At 47.3% G+C, this 25,102-nt stretch overlaps 1 protein-coding gene across 1 annotated transcript in view; it reads right to left on the reverse strand.

Moving 5' to 3' along the window:
* Nucleotides 1–1,608: 1,608 nt before the first annotated feature.
* Nucleotides 1,609–25,102, reverse strand: part of LOC121546310 (bromodomain-containing protein 4) — a 41,283-nt gene continuing 17,789 nt past the window's right edge. Inside the window, 16 exon segments of the mRNA XM_045209615.1 lie at nucleotides 1,609–2,671; nucleotides 4,489–4,738; nucleotides 4,843–5,015; nucleotides 12,039–12,166; nucleotides 12,323–12,428; nucleotides 12,627–12,724; nucleotides 14,067–14,726; nucleotides 15,031–15,360; nucleotides 15,363–15,476; nucleotides 16,750–16,842; nucleotides 17,105–17,365; nucleotides 17,443–17,540; nucleotides 17,949–18,169; nucleotides 19,126–19,398; nucleotides 20,084–20,212; nucleotides 23,161–23,319. Of these exon segments, the coding sequence (XP_045065550.1) occupies nucleotides 2,603–2,671; nucleotides 4,489–4,738; nucleotides 4,843–5,015; nucleotides 12,039–12,166; nucleotides 12,323–12,428; nucleotides 12,627–12,724; nucleotides 14,067–14,726; nucleotides 15,031–15,360; nucleotides 15,363–15,476; nucleotides 16,750–16,842; nucleotides 17,105–17,365; nucleotides 17,443–17,540; nucleotides 17,949–18,169; nucleotides 19,126–19,398; nucleotides 20,084–20,212; nucleotides 23,161–23,319 (3,162 nt within the window). The 3' untranslated portion in view covers nucleotides 1,609–2,602.

Consider the following 25,102-nt stretch of genomic DNA (forward strand, 5'->3'; position numbering starts at 1 on the left):
GAGGAAGATGATGATGATGACGATGACAGGAGAGAGATTAAAAGATGGAAGTGAATATAAAAAAAGAAAATGTGTAAGAAGCTAAAGAAAAGAAAGGAAGTGTAAAGAAAAGAAAGGAAGTGTTGTAAGTCGCTCTGGATAAGAGCGTCTGCTAAATGACGTAAATGTAAATGTAAGTGTAGTAGCAGGTGGATGTAGCTACGGAACAGCAGAACAAAGTTAAATAGTTAAAGCCCAGTGCAGTCAAAAACCTGATTTTCCTGTGTTTTATATATATTTCCACACTATGAGGGTGGAATAATACTGTGAAATAGTGTAAATGATGATAATGCCTTTTAGTGTAAGAGCAGTTTGAAAAGGCCTCCTGAAATATCAGCCTCGTTTTGGTGGGATGGACTTCTGGCCTGCCTGGTGACATCACCATGCGGTAAATTCGTTGATAGACCAATAAGAAAGAGAGTTCCAAACCTCTCTGCCAATAACAGCTAGTTTTCAGTTTTCCCCTCCCCACTCAGACCACTCCCAGACAGTCCTAGCAAAGTTCTTGCTTGAGAAATTGCTCTTTGCTAAGAAGCTATTTTTGTTTCTTTTTGGCCATTTTAATTTGAAAACAATCACGGTAAGGTACTTAAATTGTTACCCAGAAATGATTCGATATTGAAATAAAAACGGGGGCCTTTAAAGTTCTGTGACTGAACTCTTGAATATTCGAACTCTATATTTTTTTACAGAGTGAAAAGAAGACGTGTAAAAACTTTCATCACTCAATAAGATTGTTGGTTTTAGAGTTGAGGAAGGACAGAGACAAAGAGGGGGAGAGAAAGGAGGTTATGAACAAGACAAAAACAATGTTTTATAGCATCATACATTTTTTTTTTTTACTGTCAATTCTACAAAAAACAAAAAAGGGAATTGAGCCCAAAGCAGATGAGCTGTGCTCCTCCCAACAACATAACCCAATTATTTTTTGTGACTTTTCATCGTATATAATATATATTTATGCATCTATTTATATATATATGTATAATCTGTGGCGTGTGTTAGTTTACAGGTCAGAGCTGTAAGGCAAGAGCCACATTCCAACACTTTGAAAATGCATCCTTCCCTCCTTTCTTCTCGCTCTTGCTTTCTCCCTCCCTCCTTCCCCTCCTCTCCCTCCCCTCCTCTCCTCTCCTCTCCTCTCCCTCCCCTCCTCTCCTCTCCCTCCCCTCCTCTCCCTCTATCCCTCCCTCTCTCCCTCCCCTCCCCTCCTCTCTCTCCCTCCCCTCCCGCTCTCCCTCTCCTCCCTCTCTCCCTTACCTCCTCTCCCTCCCGCTCTCCCTCCCTCCCCTCCCGCTCTCTCTCCCTCCCTCCCTCCCCCCCCCTCTCCTCCCCTCCCGCTCTCTCTCTCCCTCCCTCTCCTCCCTTACCTCCTCTCCCTCCCTCTCCCCTCCCTCCCTCCCCCTCTTCCCCTCCCCCTCCCTCCCTCCCTCCCCCTCTTCCCCTCCCTCTCCTCCCTCCCTCTCCTCCCCTCCCTCCCTCCCTCTCTTCCCCTCCCCCTCTTCCCCTCCCCTCCCTCTCCTCCCTCCCTCTCTTCCCCTCCCTCCCTCCCTCTCTTCCCCTCCCCCTCTTCCCCTCCCTCCCTCTCCTCCCCTCCCCTCCCTCTCCTTGAAATAATCAATGAATCAGACGCGACTGAATATTCAAGCTGTCACACTTTTCAAATTGTGTCAAGTCAGTGATTTTTATCTCACAAAGAACAAGGAGCGTGAGAAGGAAGGAAGGAAGGGTGAGTCTTTAGAGTGTTGGGGTGTGGCTGAGGTGTCCGTCCTGCTGTCCTGAGAGAAACCGAACCCATCTCAAGGGAAACGTGGTTATCATGGAAACGTCCCAAATGGCACCCTACTCCCTATTTAGTGCACTACTCTTTGATCAGATCCCCATGGGCCCGGGTCAAAAGTAGTGCACTATTTAAAGCGAATAGGGTACCCTTTGGGATGCTGCCATGATAACCTCTGACCTCTAACTAAACACACACAGACAGCCCACTTCTCCCTCCCCAACATCAAAAAACAGGGAGAAACAAAGACTAGATTAAGAGAAATATAAATCAAAGAGGAAGAAGTCTGTCCGTCCTCTCGTTCGCCCGCCCCTCTCGCTCTCTCACGTCAGAAGAACAGAAGGTATTCTTCTTCTTCTTGTTTCTTAAATTAAACCCTATTTTTTCTTGTTCTTTATTTTCAGGTAATAGTTCTCGGTACTCCCCTCCTCCCTCGGTTCCGTTTCAGAATAGAAGAGGAGTTCAAAAATCTGTTTATCGATAGGGTATCCGGTTTCATCATTGCCCACGGCAACTACCAGTCATCAACGATAAATGGGCAGTTCGACACAAAAAACGCATCTGAAATTGCAAAAAGTGGAAGTTGTACTCCCCGGTCCCCACCGCTAGGGGGGGGGGTTCCACCTTATTACTGCACCTCACCTCAGTCTCCTTCAAGTCTCTGGAGCTCACATCCTGGTCTGGTTTCTCCAATCAGAGAGAGGGAGGGCAGGAATCCCAGACACATGGTGGGAGGTAGAGTTCCTATCTCTTTCTCTCCCTCTCCTCCTATCGCATTCTTTCTCAGAACAGATTCTCTTCAAAGATGGCCATCAGGTCGCTCTGGAAGTTGATGTCAATGGTGTCCGCCATCTGGGGGGGGGAATTAGATCCAGTGAAAATCTTTCCCATTTTTCTCAGCTAAACTTCCTTCTCTGTATTATTGTAATATAACTGAAGTATGCACACTACTAGTGAAAGGTTTTAGAACACCTGCTCATTCAAGGGTTTTTCTTTATTTTTACTGTTTTCTACATTGTAGAATAATAGTGAAGACATCAAAACTATGAAATAACACATATGGAATCATGTAGTAACCAAAAAAAGTGTTAAACAAATCAAAATATATTTTATATTTGAGATTCTTCAGATAGCCACCCTTTGCCTTGATGACAGTAACAATAAAGGAAAACCCTTGAATGAGTAGGTGTTCTAAAACCTTTGACCGGTAGTGTACATATATTAATAAGTATCTTTATGATGATTCCCACCTTCTCCTCCTGCTCTCCTGCTATACTAGTATATCATATTAACATTATAGTAATATAACTGCTATAAAGTATTACTGCCTCTCCTGCTATACTAGTATATCATATTAATATTATAGTAATATAACTGCTATAAAGTATTACTGCCTCTCCTGCTATACTAGTATATCATATTAATATTATAGTAATATAACTGCTATAAAGTATTACTGCCTCTCCTGCTATACTAGTATATCATATTAATATTATAGTAATATAACTGCTATAAAGTATTACTGCCTCTCCTGCTATACTAGTATATCATATTAACATTATAGTAATATAACTGCTATAAAGTATTACCACCTCTCTCCTGCTATACTAGTATATCATATTAACATTATAGTAATATAACTGCTATAAAGTATTACCACCTCTCTCCTGCTATACTAGTATATCATATTAATATTATAGTAATATAACTGCTATAAAGTATTACTGCCTCTCCTGCTATACTAGTATATCATATTAATATTATAGTAATATAACTGCTATAAAGTATTACCACCTCTCTCCTGCTATACTAGTATATCATATTAACATTATAGTAATATAACTGCTATAAAGTATTACTGCCTCTCCTGCTATACTAGTATATCATATTAATATTATAGTAATATAACTGCTATAAAGTATTACTGCCTCTCCTGCTATACTAGTATATCATATTAATATTATAGTAATATAACTGCTATAAAGTATTACCGCCTCTCTCCTGCTATACTAGTATATCATATTAACATTATAGTAATATAACTGCTATTAAGTATTACTGCCTCTCCTGCTATACTAGTATATCATATTAATATTATAGTAATATAACTGCTATAAAGTATTACCACCTCTCTCCTGCTATACTAGTATATCATATTAATATTATAGTAATATAACTGCTATAAAGTATTACCACCTCTCTCCTGCTATACTAGTATATTATTGAAGTATTATAGTAGTATAACTGCTATAAAGTATTACCACCTCTCTCCTCCTGCTCTCCTGCTATACTAGTATATCATGTATTATAGTAGTATAACTGCTATAAAGTATTACCACCTCTCCTGCTATACTAGTATATGATGTTAGTATTATAGTAGTATAACTGCTATAAAGTATTACCACCTCTCTCCTGCTATACTAGTATATCATATTAATATTATAGTATTATAACTGCTATAAAGTATTACCACCTCTCCTGCTATACTAGTATATGATGTTAGTATTATAGTAGTATAACTGCTATAAAGTATTACTGCCTCTCCTGCTATACTAGTATATCATGTATTATAGTAGTATAACTGCTATAAAGTATTACCACCTCTCTCTTCCTCCTCTCCTGCTATACTAGTATATGATGTTAGTATTATAACTGCTATAAAGTATTACCGCCTCTCTCCTCCTCCTCTCCTGCTCGCGGCGTCTTGCCAGCTCCCTCTGTTGGTCCAGGGCGTTCTGTGCTGCGGCCGAGGGCAGGGGTGTGGCCTGTTGAGTGGGAGGGGCCTGTGGGGAGTCGGCCGGTGGGGTCGAGGCGGGGGGAGTGGGGGCTTGAGGCGACTGTTGCTCCTGGCGACGGCGAGAGTCCTCCTGGACACGTCCCCTCCCCTGCTGCTCCACAGAGTCCTCGTCGTCACGGCTACTGGAGAAGAGGAAGTGGCGTGTCAGAGGGGGAGGAGCTTAGCTGGGGTGCTAGAATGAGCTTACTTCTCCATCTCTCCCTCCATCGCTCTCTTCCCTTCTTACCGTAGTTTCTCCTGCTCGGCCTGTGCTTTTAGCTGTTTCTCTCTCTCCTTCTCTCGGGCGGCGCGGCGGAACAGTTCGAAGCTGTCGCTAGACGAGCGAACAGCGGAGGCGGGGGTGGACTGAGATCGCTGGCCCAAGCTGGCCCAAGAACGCATGTTCTTTAACTTCACATCCTGGGAGGGGAAAAGCATAGTAGGGGGGTGAGAGAGAGAGAGACGTAGATATTTCGTTAACAACCACTTTTCACCGCCATCATTCTTAATAACACTGCCTTTAAAAGGAGAAGTTTCCTTTTTTACAACCAAATCTAAAAAATGTATTTAAATGGAATGTTATAGAAGGGTCCAGACACTTTTTTTTTTTGTGATTTCACGTTTTTGAGAAATTTACCCCAACCAGCAAATCACTTCCTCATCCTCCGAAAAACCAGGAACAAAGGCTCCAGAAACCCCCCAAAGCTCCCAGTATTGTGCTGCAGGTCTGTAGATGTTGTCCACAGGACGTTGGGTCATTCTCAACTGTAGCCACAACGCTGTATTCCATTTTGTTCAACTCAAACAATCATTTTTATGCACGTGCATATTGGCGTGCATGGGGACTGGAGTTGGGAAACAGCCTTACACCACACACACACACGGCTGCTGCTAATGTACAACACCCTGCAATAACAACAACTACCTCTCGACTCCACTACAATGGACCCACCGGACCTACTGTACGCTTCATTATATATTTGACTGTTCAAATCCAGACACTGTATCCTCTCATCCACCATGTAGCACCATGCTACTGTACCGATCCTGTTAATATGTATCCTCTCCACCATGTAGCCCATGCTACTGTACCGATACTGTTAATATGTATCCTCTCATCCACCATGTAGCACCATGCTACTGTACCGATCCTGTTAATATGTATCCTCTCATCCACCATGTAGCACCATGCTACTGTACCGATACTGTTAATATGTATCCTCTCCACCATGTAGCCCATGCTACTGTACCGATGCTGTTAATATGTATCCTCTCCACCATGTAGCCCATGCTACTGTACCGATGCTGTTAATATGTATCCTCTACACCATGTAGCCCATGCTACTGTACCGATCCTGTTAATATGTATCCTCTCCACCATGTAGCCCATGCTACTGTACCGATACTGTTAATATGTATCCTCTCATCCACCATGTAGCACCATGCTACTGTACCGATCCTGTCAATATGTATCCTCTCCACCATGTAGCACCATGCTACTGTACCGATCCTGTTAATATGTATCCTCTCCACCATGTAGCCCATGCTACTGTACCGATGCTGTTAATATGTATCCTCTCCACCATGTAGCCCATGCTACTGTACCGATCCTGTTAATATGTATCCTCTCCACCATGTAGCCCATGCTACTGTACCGATACTGTTAATATGTATCCTCTCCACCATGTAGCCCATGCTACTGTACCGATCCTGTTAATATGTATCCTCTCCACCATGTAGCCCATGCTACTGTACCGATACTGTTAATATGTATCCTCTCCACCATGTAGCCCATGCTACTGTACCGATGCTGTTAATATGTATCCTCTCCACCATGTAGCCCATGCTACTGTACCGATGCTGTTCAATCAATCAATCAATCAATCAATTTTATTTTATACAGCCCTTCTTACATCAGCTAATATCTCGAAGTGCTGTACAGAAACCCAGCCTAAAACCCCAAACAGCTAGTAATGCAGGTGTAGAAGCACGGTGGCTAGGAAAAACTCCCTAGAAAGGTCAAAACCTAGGAAGAAACCTAGAGAGGAACCAGGCTATGAGGGGTGGCCAGTCCTCTTCTGGCTGTGCCGGGTGGAGATTATAACAGAACCATGCCAAGATGTTCAAAAATGTTCATAAGTGACAAGCATGGTCAAATAATAATCAGGAATAAATCTCAGTTGGCTTTTCATAGCCGATCATTAAGAGTTGAAAACAGCAGGTCTGGGACAGGTAGGGGTTCCATAACCGCAGGCAGAACAGTTGAAACTGGAATAGCAGCAAGGCCAGGCGGACTGGGGACAGCAAGGAGTCACCACGGCCGGTAGTCCCGACGTATGGTCCTAGGGCTCAGGTCTCTCAGTTGGCTTTTCATAGCCGATCATTAAGAGTTGAAAACAGCAGGTCTGGGACAGGTAGGGGTTTCGTAACCGCAGGCAGAACAGTTGAAACTGGAATAGCAGCAAGGCCAGGCGGACTGGGGACAGCAAGGTGTCAGCATGCCCGGTAGTCCTGACGTATGGTCCTAGGGCTCAGGTTCTCAGAGAGAAAGAGAGAACGAGAGAATTAGAGAGAGCATACTTAAATTCACACAGGACACTGGATAAAACAGGAGAAGTACTCCAGGTATAACCAACTAACCCCAGCCCCCGACACATAAACTACTGCAGCATAAATACTGGAGGCTGAGACAGGAGCGGTCCGGAGACACTGTGGCCCCATCCGAAGAAACCCCGGACAGGGCCAAACAGGAAGGATATAACCCCACCCACTCTGCCAAAGCACAGCCCCCGCACCACCAGAGGGATATCCTCAACCACCAACTTACAATCCTGAGACAAGGCCGAGTATAGCCCACAGAGGTCTCCACCACAGCACAAACCAAGGGGGGGCGCCAACCCAGACAGGAAGATCACGTCAGTAACTCAACCCACTCAAGTGACGCACCCCTCCTAGGGACGGCATGAAAGAGCACCAGCAAGCCAGTGACTCAGCCCCTGTAACAGGGTTAGAGGCAGAGAACCCCAGTGGAGAGAGGGGAACCGGCCTGGCAGAGACAGCAAGGGCTGTTCGTTGCTCCAGAGCCTTTCCGTTCACCTTCACACTCCTGGGCCAGACTACACTCAATCATATGACCTACTGAAGAGATAAGTCTTCAGTAAAGACTTAAAGGTTGAGACCGAGTCTGCGTCTCTCACATGGGTAGGCAAACTGTTCCATAAAAATGGAGATCTATAGGAGAAAGCCCTGCCTCCCGCTGTTTGCTTAGAAATTCTAGGGACAATTAGGAGGCCTGCGTCTTGTGACCGTAGCGTACGTATTGGTATGTACGGCAGGACCAACTCGGAAAGATAGGTAGGAGCAAGCCCATGTAACGCTTTATAGGTTAACAGTAAAACCTTGAAATCAGCCCTTGCCTTAACAGGAAGCCAGTGTAGGGAAGCTAGCACTGGAGTAATATGATCAAATTTCTTGGTTCTAGTCAGGATTCTAGCAGCCGTATTTAGCACTAACTGAAGTTTATTTAGTGCTTTATCCGGGTAGCCGGAAAGTAGAGCATTGCAGTAGTCTAACCTAGAAGTAACAAATGCATGGATTAATTTTTCTGCATCATTTTTGGACAGAAAATTTCTGATTTTTGCAATGTTACGTAGATGGAAAAAAGCTGTCCTTGAAACAGTCTTGATATGTTCGTCAAAAAGAGAGATCAGGGTCAAGAGTAACGCCGAGGTCCTTCACAGTTTTATTTGAGACGACTTTACAACCATCAAGATGAATTGTCAGATTTAACAGAAGATCTCTTTGTTTCTTGGGACCTAGAACAAGCATCTCTGTTTTGTCCGAGTTTAAAAGTAGAAAGTTTTCAGCCATCCACTTCCTTATGTCTGAAACACAGGCTTCTAGCGAGGGCAATTTTGGGGCTTCACCATGTTTCATTGAAATGTACAGCTGTGTGTCATCCGCATAGCAGTGAAAGTTAACATTATGTTTTCGAATAACATCCCCAAGAGGTAAAATATATAGTGAAAACAATATATATATATATATCTCATCCACCATGTAGCACCATGCTACTGTACCGATCCTGTTAATATGTATCCTCTCCACCATGTAGCCCATGCTACTGTACCGATGCTGTTAATATGTATCCTCTCCACCATGTAGCCCATGCTACTGTACCGATACTGTTAATATGTATCCTCTCCACCATGTAGCCCATGCTACTGTACCGATCCTGTTAATATGTATCCTCTCCACCATGTAGCCCATGCTACTGTACCGATACTGTTAATATGTATCCTCTCATCCACCATGTAGCACCATGCTACTGTACCGATCCTGTTAATATGTATCCTCTCCACCATGTAGCACCATGCTACTGTACCGATACTGTTAATATGTATCCTCTCATCCACCATGTAGCCCATGCTACTGTACCGATACTGTTAATATGTATCCTCTCCACCATGTAGCCCATGCTACTGTACCGATCCTGTTAATATGTATCCTCTCATCCACCATGTAGCCCATGCTACTGTACCGATACTGTTAATATGTATCCTCTCCACCATGTAGCCCATGCTACTGTACCGATCCTGTTAATATGTATCCTCTCCACCATGTAGCACCATGCTACTGTACCGATACTGTTAATATGTATCCTCTCATCCACCATGTAGCACCATGCTACTGTACCGATACTGTTAATATGTATCCTCTCCACCATGTAGCCCATGCTACTGTACCGATCCTGTTAATATGTATCCTCTCCACCATGTAGCACCATGCTACTGTACCGATACTGTTAATATGTATCCTCTCCACCATGTAGCCCATGCTACTGTACCGATACTGTTAATATGTATCCTCTCCACCATGTAGCCCATGCTACTGTACCGATCCTGTTAATATGTATCCTCTCCACCATGTAGCACCATGCTACTGTACCGATACTGTTAATATATATCCTCTCATCCACCATTAGCACCATGCTACTGTACCGATACTGTTAATATGTATCCTCTCCACCATGTAGCCCATGCTACTGTACCGATACTGTTAATATGTATCCTCTCCACCATGTAGCCCATGCTACTGTACCGATGCTGTTAATATGTATCCTCTCCACCATGTAGCCCATGCTACTGTACCGATACTGTTAATATGTATCCTCTCCACCATGTAGCCCATGCTACTGTACCGATCCTGTTAATATGTATCCTCTCCACCATGTAGCACCATGCTACTGTACCGATACTGTTAATATATATCCTCTCATCCACCATTAGCACCATGCTACTGTACCGATACTGTTAATATGTATCCTCTCCACCATGTAGCCCATGCTACTGTACCGATACTGTTAATATGTATCCTCTCCACCATGTAGCCCATGCTACTGTACCGATGCTGTTAATATGTATCCTCTCCACCATGTAGCCCATGCTACTGTACCGATGCTGTTAATATGTATCCTCTCCACCATGTAGCCCATGCTACTGTACCGATACTGTTAATATGTATCCTCTCCACCATGTAACCCATGCTACTGTACTGATACTGTCAATATGTGCAGTGGCTTGCGAAAGTATTCACCCCCCTTGGCATTTTTCCTATTTTGTTGCCTTACAACCTGGAATTAAAAATGGATTTTTGGGGGTTTGTATCATTTGATTTACACAACATGCCTACCACTTTGAAGATGCAAAATATTTTTTTGGGTGAAACAAACAAGAAATAAGACAAAAAAAACACAGAAAACCTGAGTGTGCATAACTATTCACCCCCCCTCCCAAAGTCAATACTTTGTAGAGCCACCTTTTGCAGCAATTACAGCTGCAAGTCTCTTGGGGTATGTCTCTATAAGCTTGGCACATCTAGCCACTGGGATTTTTGCCCATTCTTCAAGGCAAAACCACTCAAGTGTTGCTTTAGCAGTATGCTTTAGATCATTGTCCTGCTGGAAGGTGAACCTCCGTCCCAGTCTCAAATCTCTGGAAGAATGAAACAGGTTTCCCTCAAGAATTTCCCTCTATTTAGCGCCATCCATCATTCCTTCAATTCTGACCAGTTTCCCAGTCCCTGTCGATGAAAAACATCTCCACAGCATGACGCTGCCACCACCATGCTTCACTGTGGGGATGGTGTTCTCGGGCCAGACATAACGTTTTCCTTGATGGCCAAAAAGCTAAATTTTAGTCTCATCTGACCAGAGTACTTTCTTCCATATGTTTGGGGAGTCTCCCACATGCCTTTTGGCGAACACCAAATGTGTTTGCTTATTTTTTTCTTTAGGCAATGGCTTTTTTCTGGCCACTCTTCCGTAAAGCTCAGCTCTGTGGAGTGTATGGCTTAAAGTGGTCCTATGGACAGATACTCCAATCTCCGCCGTGGAGCTTTGCAGCTCCTTCAGGGTTATCTTTGGTCTCTTTGTTGCCTCTCTGATTAATGCCCTCTCCTTGCCTGGTCTGTGAGTTTTGGTGGGCGGCCCTCTCTTGGCAAGTTTGTTATGGTGCCATATTCTTTCAATTTTTTAATAATGGATTTAATGGTGCTCCGTGGGATGTCTGCTAAATGATGTAAATGTTCAAAGTTTTGGATATTTTTTTATAACCCAACACTGATCTGTACTTCTCCACAACTTTGTCCCTGACCTGTTTGGAGAGCTCCTTGGTCTTCATGGTGCTCCTTGCTTAGTGGTGTTGCAGACTCTGGGGCCTTTCAGAACAGGTGTATATATACTGAGATCATGTGACAGATCATGTGACACTTAGATTGCACCAGATCTTATTTAGGGGCTTCATAGCAAAGGGGGTGAATACTTTTGCAAGGCACTGTATCCTCTCATCCAGCATGTAGCTCATGCTACTGTACTGATACTGTCAATATGTTATTATGTGTTATTCAACGGTGAAATACAAGTTTTACACGTGTTCTTCCATTACTCAATTTGAAATTTAAAAAACATTTCTAGAACTGCAGGAGTTGATGAGGGCTGAAAAGTCATTGTCACTTGTTGCAGAGTGGGGTGCGCTCGCGGGACAACGTTGTCTCGTCGCCAGATACATTTAAATTTGACAAGGCTGGCACAAGCAGGTCCCACTCCGCGCAGCAAAGACACTCGTCTTCAGTGGGCATCGTTTACCATCGCACCACCAGTCCCCAGATGTCAGGCCTCAGCTGCTGGTTGAACACCTGACTGCTCCACCTCCCTCCCTCCCTCCCTCCCTCCATTGGGGTAAGGTTGGGGTAGGTTTCTCAAAAACATGTGAAATCACAAAAAAAGGGTCTGGACCCTTCTATAACATGATATTTACATAAAAAAAATAGAGATTTGGTTGTAAAAAAGGAAACTTGTCCTTTAAATTAAGTTCTGAATCTACATGCTTCTGACTTACACACACACACACACACACACACACACACACACACACACACACACACCTGTGTCTTCTTGGGGGCGATGGGCGTCTTGGCCTCCTGCTTCAGTTTGCTGTTCTGATGGGGAGGGGCCGGTGAGTCCGGGAGGCGGAGCCCAGGACGAGAACCGTCCAATAGCTTCACATCTGATCCTGCAGGTGTCATACGATTGGTTGATACAGGTGACCTATTCACTTTGAATTACTTTAACATTTGTTGCTCTGAAATTCTAAAATAGAAACACTCTACAGACAGAAGAGGCAGAGACGTGTCGCTCTCTCTCTCTCCAGAGCCAGGTGTGTACTCACTGTGCGTGTGCTTGTTGTCTGTGTGGTGTCGCAGGGCGGGGTTGAAGGGGGAGGGGGGGGGCAGCACCGGGGAGGGGAGCGGCTTCTCCTCTTTAACCCTCTGGTTCTGGAGAGAACACACCGGGTTAACACACACACATCCTCTTTAACCCCTAAAAAACCCCTCTGGTTCTAGAGAACACACCGGGTTAACACACACACACTGTACACACACATCCTATTTAACCCCCTCTGGTTCTAGAGAGAACACACAAGGTTAACACACACACACACACACACACACTCGCTCTCTTTGTGTACTCACAGGTTTCTTGGGCTGGGAAGGGGACTGTCTCATTGGTGGGAACTGAGGCATCTGGGGAGAATGTATCATCAGAGGGGAGGGGCTCTCCCTCAGAGGACCTATCACAACGGGAGAAACACCCGTATGCAAATTAGGGGGGTGGGGGTAGAGGTCTTCACGGATATACCCTAACTTGATTACCTGAGATCCTAACAGTCTGAAAATATGTGGAAAACCGACCAGATCCAAAAATATATTTGATGAAAATATCCTGATGAAAATAAATATCCTCTATAAATCACATTTGGTACGCTTGGCAGTTGGTTTAGTCAATAGCATTAATCTATCTCCAACGCCTGTTTGCCTCTCTCTGGCTTGATCTCTCGCTATAGCAACAGTGTTCCAACTGGGCCCTCACTGAACAGACAGCGGTATTCACTCAGGGAGAAGAGTTCAGATAGCCTATTTTATGATGTTTCCACTGGGGATATGGGATCAGCAATATGTTGCTATTTCACACTGAGGCGCGGTGGTTACTTAGGCCTATCGAGTAGTTGGAAAGATGTTTCAAATACAGTGAGGATCTATTGTCATTCACAATGGATGTAGAACGCTCTGTTGAATGTGTGAGGTGAAGAACAATGACTTTGAGAAGCTCCACAGCTCATTAGTGGTGGTGAGTTAAGCCAATCAGAAATACTATCAGACCTATATTTGCGCACAGGCCAGGTACTTCGATGCGTGCTCAAAACAAAATACATAACTCGTTTAAATTAACAAAGGGGATACAATTCACACCATGAAACAATGAATGATCACAAATTAGCGGGAGACAGAGAGCATTCTGGAGAGACTATAGTACGTCTTCTCCACACGCCCCTTCCCGTCTACTGCCCACATTTTAAAATCAGGGATGTCATTTATGAAAGTACTAAAAGCTGTAGTTTGGACCACAACTCTATTATTTTAGAGGCCTACAACAGAAAACACATGTGAAATGTTAACATTCACTGCCAGACAAGACAAGACAGAACAGTTCTGCTAGCTTGCGCAGCAATAAAGCCGCATAAAGACCCATCTGGGTCCGATACAGACCCGACCCAGTTTGGATCCGATTCTCCCTCATCTGGGACATATTTTGGGTCGGATCTGGTCCACCTCGTCGGATCCGAATCGGATTTGATATTGATTTTGCAAAAAAATGACAGGGTCCTGTCTTTGTTGGATGGGAGTTTCACGGATCCAATTCGGTTCAGATCTCAATTTCAGGATCCGAGAATACCTCTAGTGGGGGGGTTCTCAAAAGGTTTGCTCTGTGTGTCTGTGTGTCCGTCCGTCCGTCCGTCTGTGTGTCCGTCTGTGTGTCCGTCTGTGTGTCCGTCTGTGTGTCCGTCTGTCTGTGTGTCCGTCTGTGTGTGTGTCCGTCTGTGTGTCCGTCCGTGTCTGTAATATCTCTCCTACCTGTATTAAAAGGCTCAGTTTTGATCCGTGGTGGTGGTTGTTGTTGTTGTTGTTGTTGTTGTTGTAGTTTCTGCTTGAGCCCCTTCTGTGCCGAGTGCATGGTGCTCTGTTGCTGGGGGAACGACATCCCCTGCCCCGCCTGCTGCATGTGTGTGTGAGGATGTGTGTGAGGGTGTGTGTGAGGGTGTGTGTGAGGGTGTGTGTGAGGGTGTGCCGCGAGTCTCTGCTGTTGCTGGGTTAGAGCGGCCGCCGCCTGTGACTGAGTCTGCATGGCCTGCATGAGCTGAGACGGCACCTGTCCAGGAGAGTGTGTGTGTGCCGGGGGCCGGGACCGCTGCAGCGACTGCAGGTACACGTGCCCCTGGCTGAGCGGGAGGGGAGGGGGCAGGGTTTCAGAGTTAGTGGGCGTGGCCTCCTCGTCGTCCTCAAATAGGGCTTGAGGGGGTTGGGCCGAGACCCCTAGGATTCCGTGGGGGGTGGGGGGAGAAGGGACACGAGGGCGAGGGAGGGAGGGTTGGGGAAGGGAGAGGGGTAGGGAGGGCTGGGAAGGAGGAGGAGGAGGAGCGGAGGGGGGAAGGGAGGAGGGGGGAGGCTGGGGGGGTTTGGGGGCCACTCGGTTGCTGGAGCGGGACGGCTGCTGGGGGAGATCGTTGTGGAGTGCTACAGAGAGAGAGAAGGAGAGGAGAGAGAGAGAGGGAGGAGAGAGAGAAGGAGAGAGAGAGAGAGGGAAAAAAAAGAGAGAGAGAGAGAGAGAAGAAAGAGAGAGAGAGGAGAGAGAGAAGCGATGAAGTGTGAGTGGAGGGACAGAGGAGAAGAGAAAGAGAGAAAGAGAGTAAGAGATGGGGGGAGGGACAAAAAGAGTAAGTACAGAAATAAATGACATTTCAAAAATCTAAATGTTTCATCAAAACCCCTCGACACAATGAAGGATATACATGTGTGGTGTGTCCGTCCATCCACATACCTGGGGAGGGTATGACAGCCTGCTGGTTGAGGAAGGGGTGTGTGCTCTCCGAGGTGTGTGTGGCCGGGGGTGTGTGTGTGTTGGTAGCGTTGAGGTGGGGGGGTCCAGCGGCGGGGGGCCCCAGTGCATTATGGGGGGGCTCCCCCCCCTGCTGGGTCAGATGGGGGGCCAGGAAGTGAGCTAGGGGGTCAAAGGTCAAAGAGGAGTCAAGAGAGGTCACGGGGACAGGGGGGATGGAGGGAGGAGGAGGGGGGGCGAAGGGGTGTTGATGCTGCTGCTGCTGCTGGGGTGGTTTAGACTGAACTAGGGGGGTCTGGGGGTGGGGGGGGAGGAGGAGGGGTCCAGAGGGGTGATGCTGACCCCCCCCCTGCTGGACAGGTTGGGGTGGTGGAGTCTCTTACAGTCTATATCAATGGAGGAGGACTTCTGCTGCTGGGGGGCCAGCCCTGAGAGGGAGAGGGAGAGAGAAAGAGAGGGAGAGCGGGAGAGAGAGAGATAGGGAGGGGGAGAGAGAGGTAGGGAGATAGAGAGAGAGCGAGGAGGAGAGAGAGAAAGACAACAGAATGAAAATGATGTGTGTGTGCAGGGCTTGACATTTAGGTACATTTCCCAGTGCCACACCGGGCCTGTGCCAACTGAAAGCTACTGGCCCGAATGAAAAATCGACTGGCCCAGATCAGGGGAGGAGTGGAAAGAGGTGATCTCACAGGATAGTGCATGATGCATCCATCATTTCAATAGCAGGTGATTTTATCATTCATTTTCAGGCTGAGAAAGTAGCCAATAGTCTATAACAATCTACCGTCCATACACAAATCATTACATTTTAACTTAACAATATAATATTTACATGCATTTTTTGGAGGGAAAAAATAAAACCTTTGCGCAATCTCAAAAAGGGTGTTATTGTTAGTGATTGTGAGCAGGCTTGTAGGGACCTATCAATTCTGTTAGATTTTTAGCCAAATAACTTTCTGTTTTTCCAGGAGAGTTCCTAGTTTTTTCAGCTTTTCACTCTAAAAAATCACACCTTTTTACAGCAAAATTTGATGTTTTAAGTCTACAACAATGCTTTAAATCACATCAGAAGGCCACTTTTGAGGTCTGGAAAAAATCCTAACAAAAAAAACATACTGTAGTTCCCCTTTAATTCAATTGAGCACCTAGTAAGAGACCGTCGTTCTGTACAATGTACAGTGTACATGCCATGGGAGAGCTTGTAAAACAAATGCCCACCCGACTGATACAAATCATCATGATATCATTCTGCCAGGTAGGCCTACTTTGCAGTCAACATTTAATTGGGAAGGTTTTTGGGGGAAGCCTTTAGAAATGACTGTTTCTGCATGCTAACTGTTTACGCATGCTAACTGTTTATGCATGCTAACTCTTTCTGAATGCTAACTGTTAACACATGCTAACTGTTTACGCATGCTAACTGTTTACGCATGCTAACTGTTTACGCATGCTAACTGGCTACTCAACAACAGGCACACAGAAACAGGCATGACTTCTTTAGAAAGATTCAGGAAATACGAATCCCTGATGCATTCTTTTCATGGATTATGAGATGAATTATTCAGTTGAAATCCTCTACCGCTGTGGTTCTACTGAGAGCTGCTTTACAACCAGTTGATTGAGAGCTGTGCACTCTTGCTGCCCAACGTCATATTCCGCTCAAACTATGTATGATGAGCCGTGTGTGTGTATGTGTGTTACCTGTGTCGTCGCTGTCTGACGAGTCACTGCTGCCTGATGAAGATCCCATCTTCATCTTCATCACACTGGTCACCTCCAGAGCCTTCTCTACTGCTGCACACACACAGGATGGGTTAACACAGTCTCCCTGGGCTAATTCTGCTCAATACTATTTCACCACCACTCTCTCTTTCTCTTTCTCCCTCACACACAGACAGACAAGGTGAACACACTCTCATTGTGTTCATTATTTTTCCACCACTTTCACTCTCTTCCTTCTCTCCTCTCCTCCCTCTCCTCTCCTCTCCTCTCCTCTCCTCTCCTCTCCTCTCCTCTCCTCTCCTCTCCTCTCCTCTCCTCTCCTCTCCTCTCTTACCTGGCTGTGATTTCCTCTTCTTTCTAAGGCTGGTCCAGACATATTTCTCCAGCTCTCGGAGCGTTGAGGGTTTCAGCGTCTCGAAGTCGATCTCTATCTCGTCTGGGTTAGTGTTCTTGAGCGAGGGTTCACGTGATTGGATGATGTGGACAACGCGGCCAAGCTTGTCGCCGGGCAGTTTATTGATGTCCAGACTGAGCTGGCGTTTCTCCTCGTAGGACATTGGCTTACACCGGTCAGCTGCCCTGCCCACAAACACACCTGGGACACAGAAAATACATTAACATTTTAGAAAATATATATATATTTTTATCTTATAAAATCTCTCACTCACTCACTCGTGTCATCTTCTGCCTCCAGCGAGGCAGAGGGGGCAAGGGGGGTGGAGCCGGTCTGATGTGGGGCGCCCGGACGACTGTTCCTCACTCCGTTTTTACTGCGGAGAAAGAGAGAGAGAAAGGATTAACCAATCAGGGACCTCTCCACTGTCCTACCTGGGTTTCTCTCCATCCGTCCTACCTGGGTTTCTCTCCATCCGTCCTACCTGGGTTTCTCTCCATCCATCCTACCTGGGTTTCTCTCCATCCGTCCTAACTGGGTTTCTCTCCATCCGTCCTAACTGGGTTTCTCTCCATCCGTCCTAACTGGGTTTCTCTCCATCCGTCCTACCTGGGTTTCTCTCCATCCGTCCTAACTGGGTTTCTCTCCATCCATCCTACCTGGGTTTCTCTCCATCCGTCCTAACTGGGTTTCTCTCCATCCGTCCTAACTGGGTTTCTCTCCATCCGTCCTAACTGGGTTTCTCTCCATCCATCCTAACTGGGTTTCTCTCCATCCATCCTACCTAGGTTTCTTGATCTTCTTAGGCGTGGTCACCGGCTCCTTGCTGTTTTTGCTCTTTCTGGTTGGCTGGAGGATGACAGGGGGCGGGACCTCCGGTGGCTCCTCCCCTCCAATCTTCTTCTTGTGCTTGTCCTTCTCCTTTTCCCTCTCCCTCTCTTTTCTCTTGGGCTTGGTGGCCTGGGGCGTGGACAGAGCGGCCAGCTGTTCGTGAACAGCTTTGAGCTGTAGGACAGACACACACAGGAGGATGTTAAAGAGACACAGCTCACTGTCAACGCTTTCATTTTCTCCACCCCTCCACCCCTCTTCTTTTACCTGTTCTGTGTTCAGGTGAAAATCCCTTCCTCTCTCTCTCACTCTCTTCCCTACTTTTCTTAACACCTTTCTTCTTATTTTATTATATCCCTTTGGGTGAGGCAGAGTTTTATCCTTCCTACATGTTCTTTACCTCTTGTACCCCCTTCTGCCTCAGTCATCCCTTCTTCCTTCCAGTCATCCCTTCTTACCCAGTCATCCCTTCTTAACCAGTCATCCCGTCTTCATCAGTCATCCTCTCCTCTCCACCCCATCACCTTCTCCATCCTCTCCTCTCCACCCCATCACCTTCTCCATCCTCTCCTCTCCTCCCCATCACCTTCTCCATCCTCTCCTCTCCTCCCCATCACCTTCTCCATCCTCTCCTCTCCACCCCATCACCTTCTCCATCCTCTCCTCTCCATCACCTTCTCCATCCTCTCCTCTCCATCACCTTCTCCATCCTCTCCTCTCCTCCCCATCACCTTCTCCATCCTCTCCTCTCCTCTCCTCCCCATCACCTTCTCCATCCTCTCCTCTCCACCCCATCACCTTCTCCATCGTCTCCTCTCCTCTCCTCCCCATCACCTTCTCCATCCTCTCCTCTCCACCCCATCACCTTCTCCATCCTCTCCTCTCCTCTCCTCCCCATCACCTTCTCCATCCTCTCCTCTCCTCCACATCACCTTCTCCACTCTCTCCTCTCCCGCCTCGACATTATCTCCTCCCCCACTTTTTCTCTTCCTCCTTCTCTGCCTATCATCCCCTCTTCTTCCTCCCAACCCCTCATTCTTCTCCTAGTATGCAACATATACCCTCCTCCTTCCATCCTCTCCTCCTCCTCCTCCTCACCTCCTGCTCCTCCCATCTCCTCTCCCCCTCACCTGTTCCTGTAGTTCAGCCAGTCTCTGTGTTCTCTCGTGTTCCATGCCTCCCTCTGAGGATTCTGACTCCGACGAGGAGGAGCTGTCATCGGAGGAGGAGGGGGGTCGGGGGGCAGGGGGCTGTCTGGCCGAGGGGGTGGGGAGGGGGTGGAGAGCGGGAACAGGGAGGGTGTGGAGGGTGGGGAGGGGGTTGATGGCGGGGGAGGGGGTGTTGAGGGGGGCCGTCTCCTCAAGCTCGTCTGGCATTTTGGCAAAGCGCATCTCAAACACGTCCTGTAGAGAGAGAGAAAGAGAGAGCGGTCAGAGCTATGAACTATGGGAACTTTAGTCCGTGGCACCGTGAGATTTGTAGTTCATCATTTATTCATTCAACACTGTTTATGTTGACACCTGTCATTTGTCTGAAAGTGCTGTTGGTTGGTTGTAGTTTTTTTTGTTATGATTGTCAGATGTGTTGTAGTTGTTCACCTGTAGTTTGTGTAGTTGTGTATCTGTTGTGTTGTTTTATACCTGTAGTTTGCGTGCCATAACAACCATGTTGTGTAGTTTACCTATCGTTTGGTGCCATAGCAACCATGTTGTGTAGTTTACCTGTAGTTTGCGTGCCATAGCAACCATGTTGTGTAGTTTACCTGTAGTTTGGTGCCATAGCAACCATGTTGTGTAGTTTACCTGTAGTTTGCGTGCCATAGCAACCATGTTGTGTAGTTTACCTGTAGTTTGCGTGCCATAGCAACCATGTTGTGTAGTTTACCTATCGTTTGGTGCCATAGCAACCATGTTGTGTAGTTTACCTGTAGTTTGCGTGCCATAGCAACCATGTTGTGTAGTTTACCTGTAGTTTGCGTGCCATAGCAACCATGTTGTGTAGTTTACCTGTAGTTTGCGTGCCATAGCAACCATGTTGTGTAGTTTACCTGTAGTTTGCGTGCCATAGCAACCATGTTGTGTAGTTTACCTGTAGTTTGCGTGCCATATTGACCACGTCATGGTCTGGAGGGTTGTATTTGTAACAGTTGGAGAACATCAACCGGACTTCAGCAGCAAACTCCTGAGCATCTCTGTACTGCCTGCTGTCCAGCTTATTCTGAGGGGACAGAGACACACACAGTGCAGACACAGAGACATACAGCACAGACACAGAGACACACAGCGCAGACACAGAGACACACACAGCAAAGACACAGACAGCGCAGACACAGAGACTCACACAGCGCAGACACAGAGACACACACAGCGCAGACACAGAGACACACAGCGCAGACACAGAGACACACACAGCGCAGACACAGAGACACACACAGCGCAGACACAGAGACACACACAGCGCAGACACAGACACACACAGCGCAGACACAGACACACACAGCGCAGACACAGAGACACACACAGCGCAGACACAGAGACACACACAGCGCAGACACAGACACACACAGCGCAGACACAGAGACACACACAGCGCAGACACAGAGACACACAGTGCAGACACAGACACACACACAGCGCAGAGACAGAGACACACACAGCACAGCGCAGACACAGAGACACACACAGCGCAGAGACAGAAACATACTGTTACCAATTAACACCACGAGGATGTGACAACCAGGGTTTCCGTTAGGAAACATTTTAATTTACCGGACATTTAAGAACCGTATAGGACCTATATGCATTGGGTGCATAACCCATTAGGGCTTCCACCCACGGTAATTCATTTAGATTACGGTAATTCATTTAGATTACGGTAATTCATTTAGATTACGGTAATTCATTTAGATTACGGTAATTCATCTTAACTGGCCCCGTGTAGCTCAGTTGGTAGAGCATGGCGCTTGCAACGCCAGGGTTGTGGGTTCGATTCCCACGGGGGGGCCAGTATGAAAATGTATGCCACTCACTTACTGTAAGTCGCTCTGGATAAGAGCGTCTGCTAAATGACTAAAATGTAAAAATGTACCAGAACATGCAACAGCGTGTCCTTCTTACCGAATTCCGATGCGCCTGGTGAAAATTCTGGTGAAAAAAGAACCTCTCCCCCCTCAAATGTATTACCCCAAACCCCCTGGTGTTACCCCTTCAACGTATTACCCCAAACCCCCTGGTGTTACCCCTTCAGTGTATTACCCCAAACCCCCTGGTGCTACCCCTTCAGTGTATTACCCCAAACCCCCTGGTGCTACCCCTTCAATGTATTACCCCAAACCCCCTGGTGTTACCCCTTCAATGTATTACCCCAAACCCCCTGGTGCTACCCCTTCAATGTATTACCCCAAACCCCCTGGTGTTACCCCAAACCCCCTGGTGTTACCCCTTCAGTGTATTCAGATCTATAAGAGGAGCAGATGGACGCTACAGTGAGGGAAAAAAGTATTTGATCCCCTGCTGATTTTGTACGTTTGTCCACTGACAAAGAAATGATCAGTCTATAATTTTAATGGTAGGTTTATTTGAACAGTGAGAGACAGAATAACAACAAAAAAATCCAGAAAAACGCATGTCAAAAATGTTATAAATTGATTTGAATTTTAATGAGGGAAATAAGTATTTGACCCCCTCTCAATCAGAAAGATTTCTGGCTCCCAGGTGTCTTTTATACAGGTAACGAGCTGAGATTAGGAGCACACTCTTAAAGGGAGTGCTCCTAATCTCAGTTTGTTACCTGTATAAAAGACACCTGTCCACAGAAGCAATCAATCAATCAGATTCCAAACTCTCCACCATGGCCAAGACCAAAGAGCTCTCCAAGGATGTCAGGGACAAGATTGTAGACCTACACAAGGCTGGAATGGGCTACAAGACCATCGCAAAGCAGCTTGGTGAGAAGGTGACAACAGTTGGTGTGATTATTCGCAAATGGAAGAAACACCAAATAACTGTCAATCTCCCGTCGGCCTGGGGCTCCATGCAAGATCTCACCTCGTGGAGTTGCAATGATAATGAGAACGGGGAGGAATCAGCCCAGAACTACACGGGAGGATCTTGTCAATGATCTCAAGGCAGCTGGGACCATAGTCACCAAGAAAACAATTGGTAACACACTACGCCGTGAAGGACTGAAATCCTGCAGCGCCCGCAAGGTCCCCCTGCTCAAGAAAGCACATATACATGTCCGTCTGAAGTTTGCCAATGAACATCTGAATGATTCAGAGGAGAACTGGGTGAAAGTGTTGTGGTCAGATGAGACCAAAATGGAGCTCTTTGGCATCAACTCAACTCGCCGTGTTTGGAGGAGGAATGCTGCCTATGACCCCAAGAACACCATCCCCACCGTCAAACATGGAGGTGGAAACATTATGCTTTGGGGGTGTTTTTCTGCTAAGGGGACAGGACAACTTCACCGCATCAAAGGGACAATGGACGGTGCCATGTACCGTCAAATCTTGGGTGAGAACCTCCTTCCCTCAGCCAGGGCATTGAAAATGGGTCGTGGATGGGTATTCCAGCATGACAATGACCCAAAACACACGGCCAAGGCAACAAAGGAGTGGCTCAAGAAGAAGCACATTAAGGTCCTGGAGTGGCCTAGCCAGTCTCCAGACCTTAATCCCATAGAAAATCTGTGGAGGGAGCTGAAGGTTCGAGGTGCCAAACGTCAGCCTCGAAACCTTAATGACTTGGAGAAGATCTGCAAAGAGGAGTGGGACAAAATCCCTCCTGAGATGTGTGCAAACCTGGTGGCCAACTACAAGAAACGTCTGACCTCTGTGATTGCCAACAAGGGTTTTGCCACCAAGTACTAAGTAATGTTTTGCAGAGGGGTCAAATACTTATTTCCCTCCTTAAAATGCAAATCTATTTATAACATTTTTGACATGCGTTTTTCTGGATTTTTTTGTTGTTATTCTGTCTCTCACTGTTCAAATAAACCTACCATTAAAATCATAGACTGATCATGTCTTTATCAGTGGGCAAACGTACAAAATCAGCAGGGGATCAAATACATTTTTCCCTCACTGTAGGAGGTCCACTTCTGATGACATCATGACTCATCTAATGAAGAATGAATGAGTGAGGGTCCACTTTTGATGACCTCACCTTGATGGTTCCGAGGTCCATAGGGTGTTTGATGATGTCGTGGTAGTCGTGGAGACCGAGGGCGTGCGCGTCGACAGGCTTGTAGAAGGGCCACGCGTACTCCACGTGTTTCTTAGACAACATGTCTCTAATCAGACCTCCACAGTACCGCAGCTGCTCCTAGAAGAGGAAGGAGAGGGAGAGGAGGAGAGGGAGAGAGAGAGGAGGAGAGAGAAGGAGGAGAGGGAGCGAGAGAGAGGAGGAGAGGGAGAGAGAGAGGAGGAGAGGGAGAGAGAGAGAGGAGGTGAGGGAGAGAGAGAAGGAGGAGAGGGAGAGAGAGAGAGAGGAGGAGAGGGAGAGAGAGAGAGGAGGAGAGGGAGAGAGAGAGAGGAGGAGAGGGAGAGAGGAGGAGAGGGAGAGAGAGAGAGGAGGAGAGGGAGAGAGAGAGAGAGGAGGAGAGGGAGAGAGGAGGAGAGGGAGAGAGAGAGGAGGAGAGGGAGAGAGAGGAGAGGGAGAGAGAGAGAGGAGGAGAGGGAGAGAGAGAGAGGAGGAGAGGGAGAGAGAGAGGAGGAGAGGGAGAGAGGAGGAGAGGGAGAGAGAGAGAGGAGGAGAGAGAAGGAGGAGAGGGAGCGAGAGAGAGGAGGAGAGGGAGAGTGAGAGGAGGAGAGGGAGAGAGAGAGGAGGAGAGGGAGAGAGAGAGAGGAGGAGAGAGAGAGAGAGAGGAGAGGGAGAGAGAGAGAGGAGAGAGAGAGAGAGGTGAGGGAGAGAGAGAAGGAGGAGAGGGAGAGAGAGAGAGGAGGAGAGGGAGAGAGAGAGAGGAGGAGAGGGAGAGAGAGGAGGAGAGAGAAGGAGGAGAGGGAGCGAGAGAGAGGAGGAGAGGGAGAGAGAGAGGAGGAGAGGGAGAGAGAGAGAGGAGGTGAGGGAGAGAGAGAAGGAGGAGAGGGAGAGAGAGAGGAGGAGAGGGAGAGAGAGAGGAGGAGAGGGAGAGAGAGAGAGGAGGAGAGGGAGAGAGAGAGAGGAGGAGAGGGAGAGAGAGAGAGAGGAGGAGAGGGAGAGAGGAGGAGAGGGAGAGAGGAGGAGAGGGAGAGAGAGAGAGGAGGAGAGGGAGAGAGAGAGAGGAGGAGAGGGAGAGAGGAGGAGAGGGAGAGAGAGAGAGGAGGAGAGGGAGAGAGAGAGAGAGAGAGGGAGAGAGAGAGAGAGGAGGAGAGGGAGAGAGAGAGAGGAGGAGAGGGAGAGAGAGAGGAGGAGAGGGAGAGAGGAGGAGAGGGAGAGAGAGAGAGGAGGAGAGAGGAGGAGAGGGAGCGAGAGAGAGGAGGAGAGGAGAGAGAGAGAGGAGGAGAGGGAGAGAGAGAGGAGGAGAGGGAGAGAGAGAGAGGAGGAGAGAGAGAGAGGGAGAGAGGAGAGGGAGAGAGAGAGAGGAGGAGAGAGAGAGAGAGAGAGAGGAGGAGAGGGAGAGAGAGAGAGAGGAGGAGAGGGAGAGAGGAGGAGAGGGAGAGAGAGAGAGGAGGAGAGAGAGAGAGAGAGGAGAGGGAGAGAGAGAGAGGAGGAGAGGGAGAGAGGAGGAGAGGGAGAGAGAGAGGAGAGGGAGAGAGAGAGAGGAGGAGAGGGAGAGAGAGAGAGGAGGAGAGGGAGAGAGGAGGAGAGGGAGAGAGAGAGAGAGGAGGAGAGGGAGAGAAGGAGGAGAGGGAGAGGAGGAGAGGGAGAGAGAGAGAGAGGAGGAGAGAGAGAGAGAGAGGAGAGGGAGAGAGAGAGAGGAGGAGAGGGAGAGAGAGAGAGGAGGAGAGGGAGAGAGAGAGGAGGAGAGGGAGAGAGAGAGAGGAGGAGAGGGAGAGAGGAGGAGAGAAGGAGGAGAGGGAGTGAGAGAGGAGGAGAGGGAGAGAGGAGGAGAGAAGGAGAGGGAGAGAGAGAGAGGAGGAGAGGGAGAGAGAGAGGAGGAGAGGGAGAGAGAGAGAGGAGGAGAGGG

Source organism: Coregonus clupeaformis, chromosome 30, assembly GCF_020615455.1.
Source record: "Coregonus clupeaformis isolate EN_2021a chromosome 30, ASM2061545v1, whole genome shotgun sequence".
Classification (NCBI taxonomy): Eukaryota; Metazoa; Chordata; class Actinopteri; order Salmoniformes; family Salmonidae; genus Coregonus; species Coregonus clupeaformis.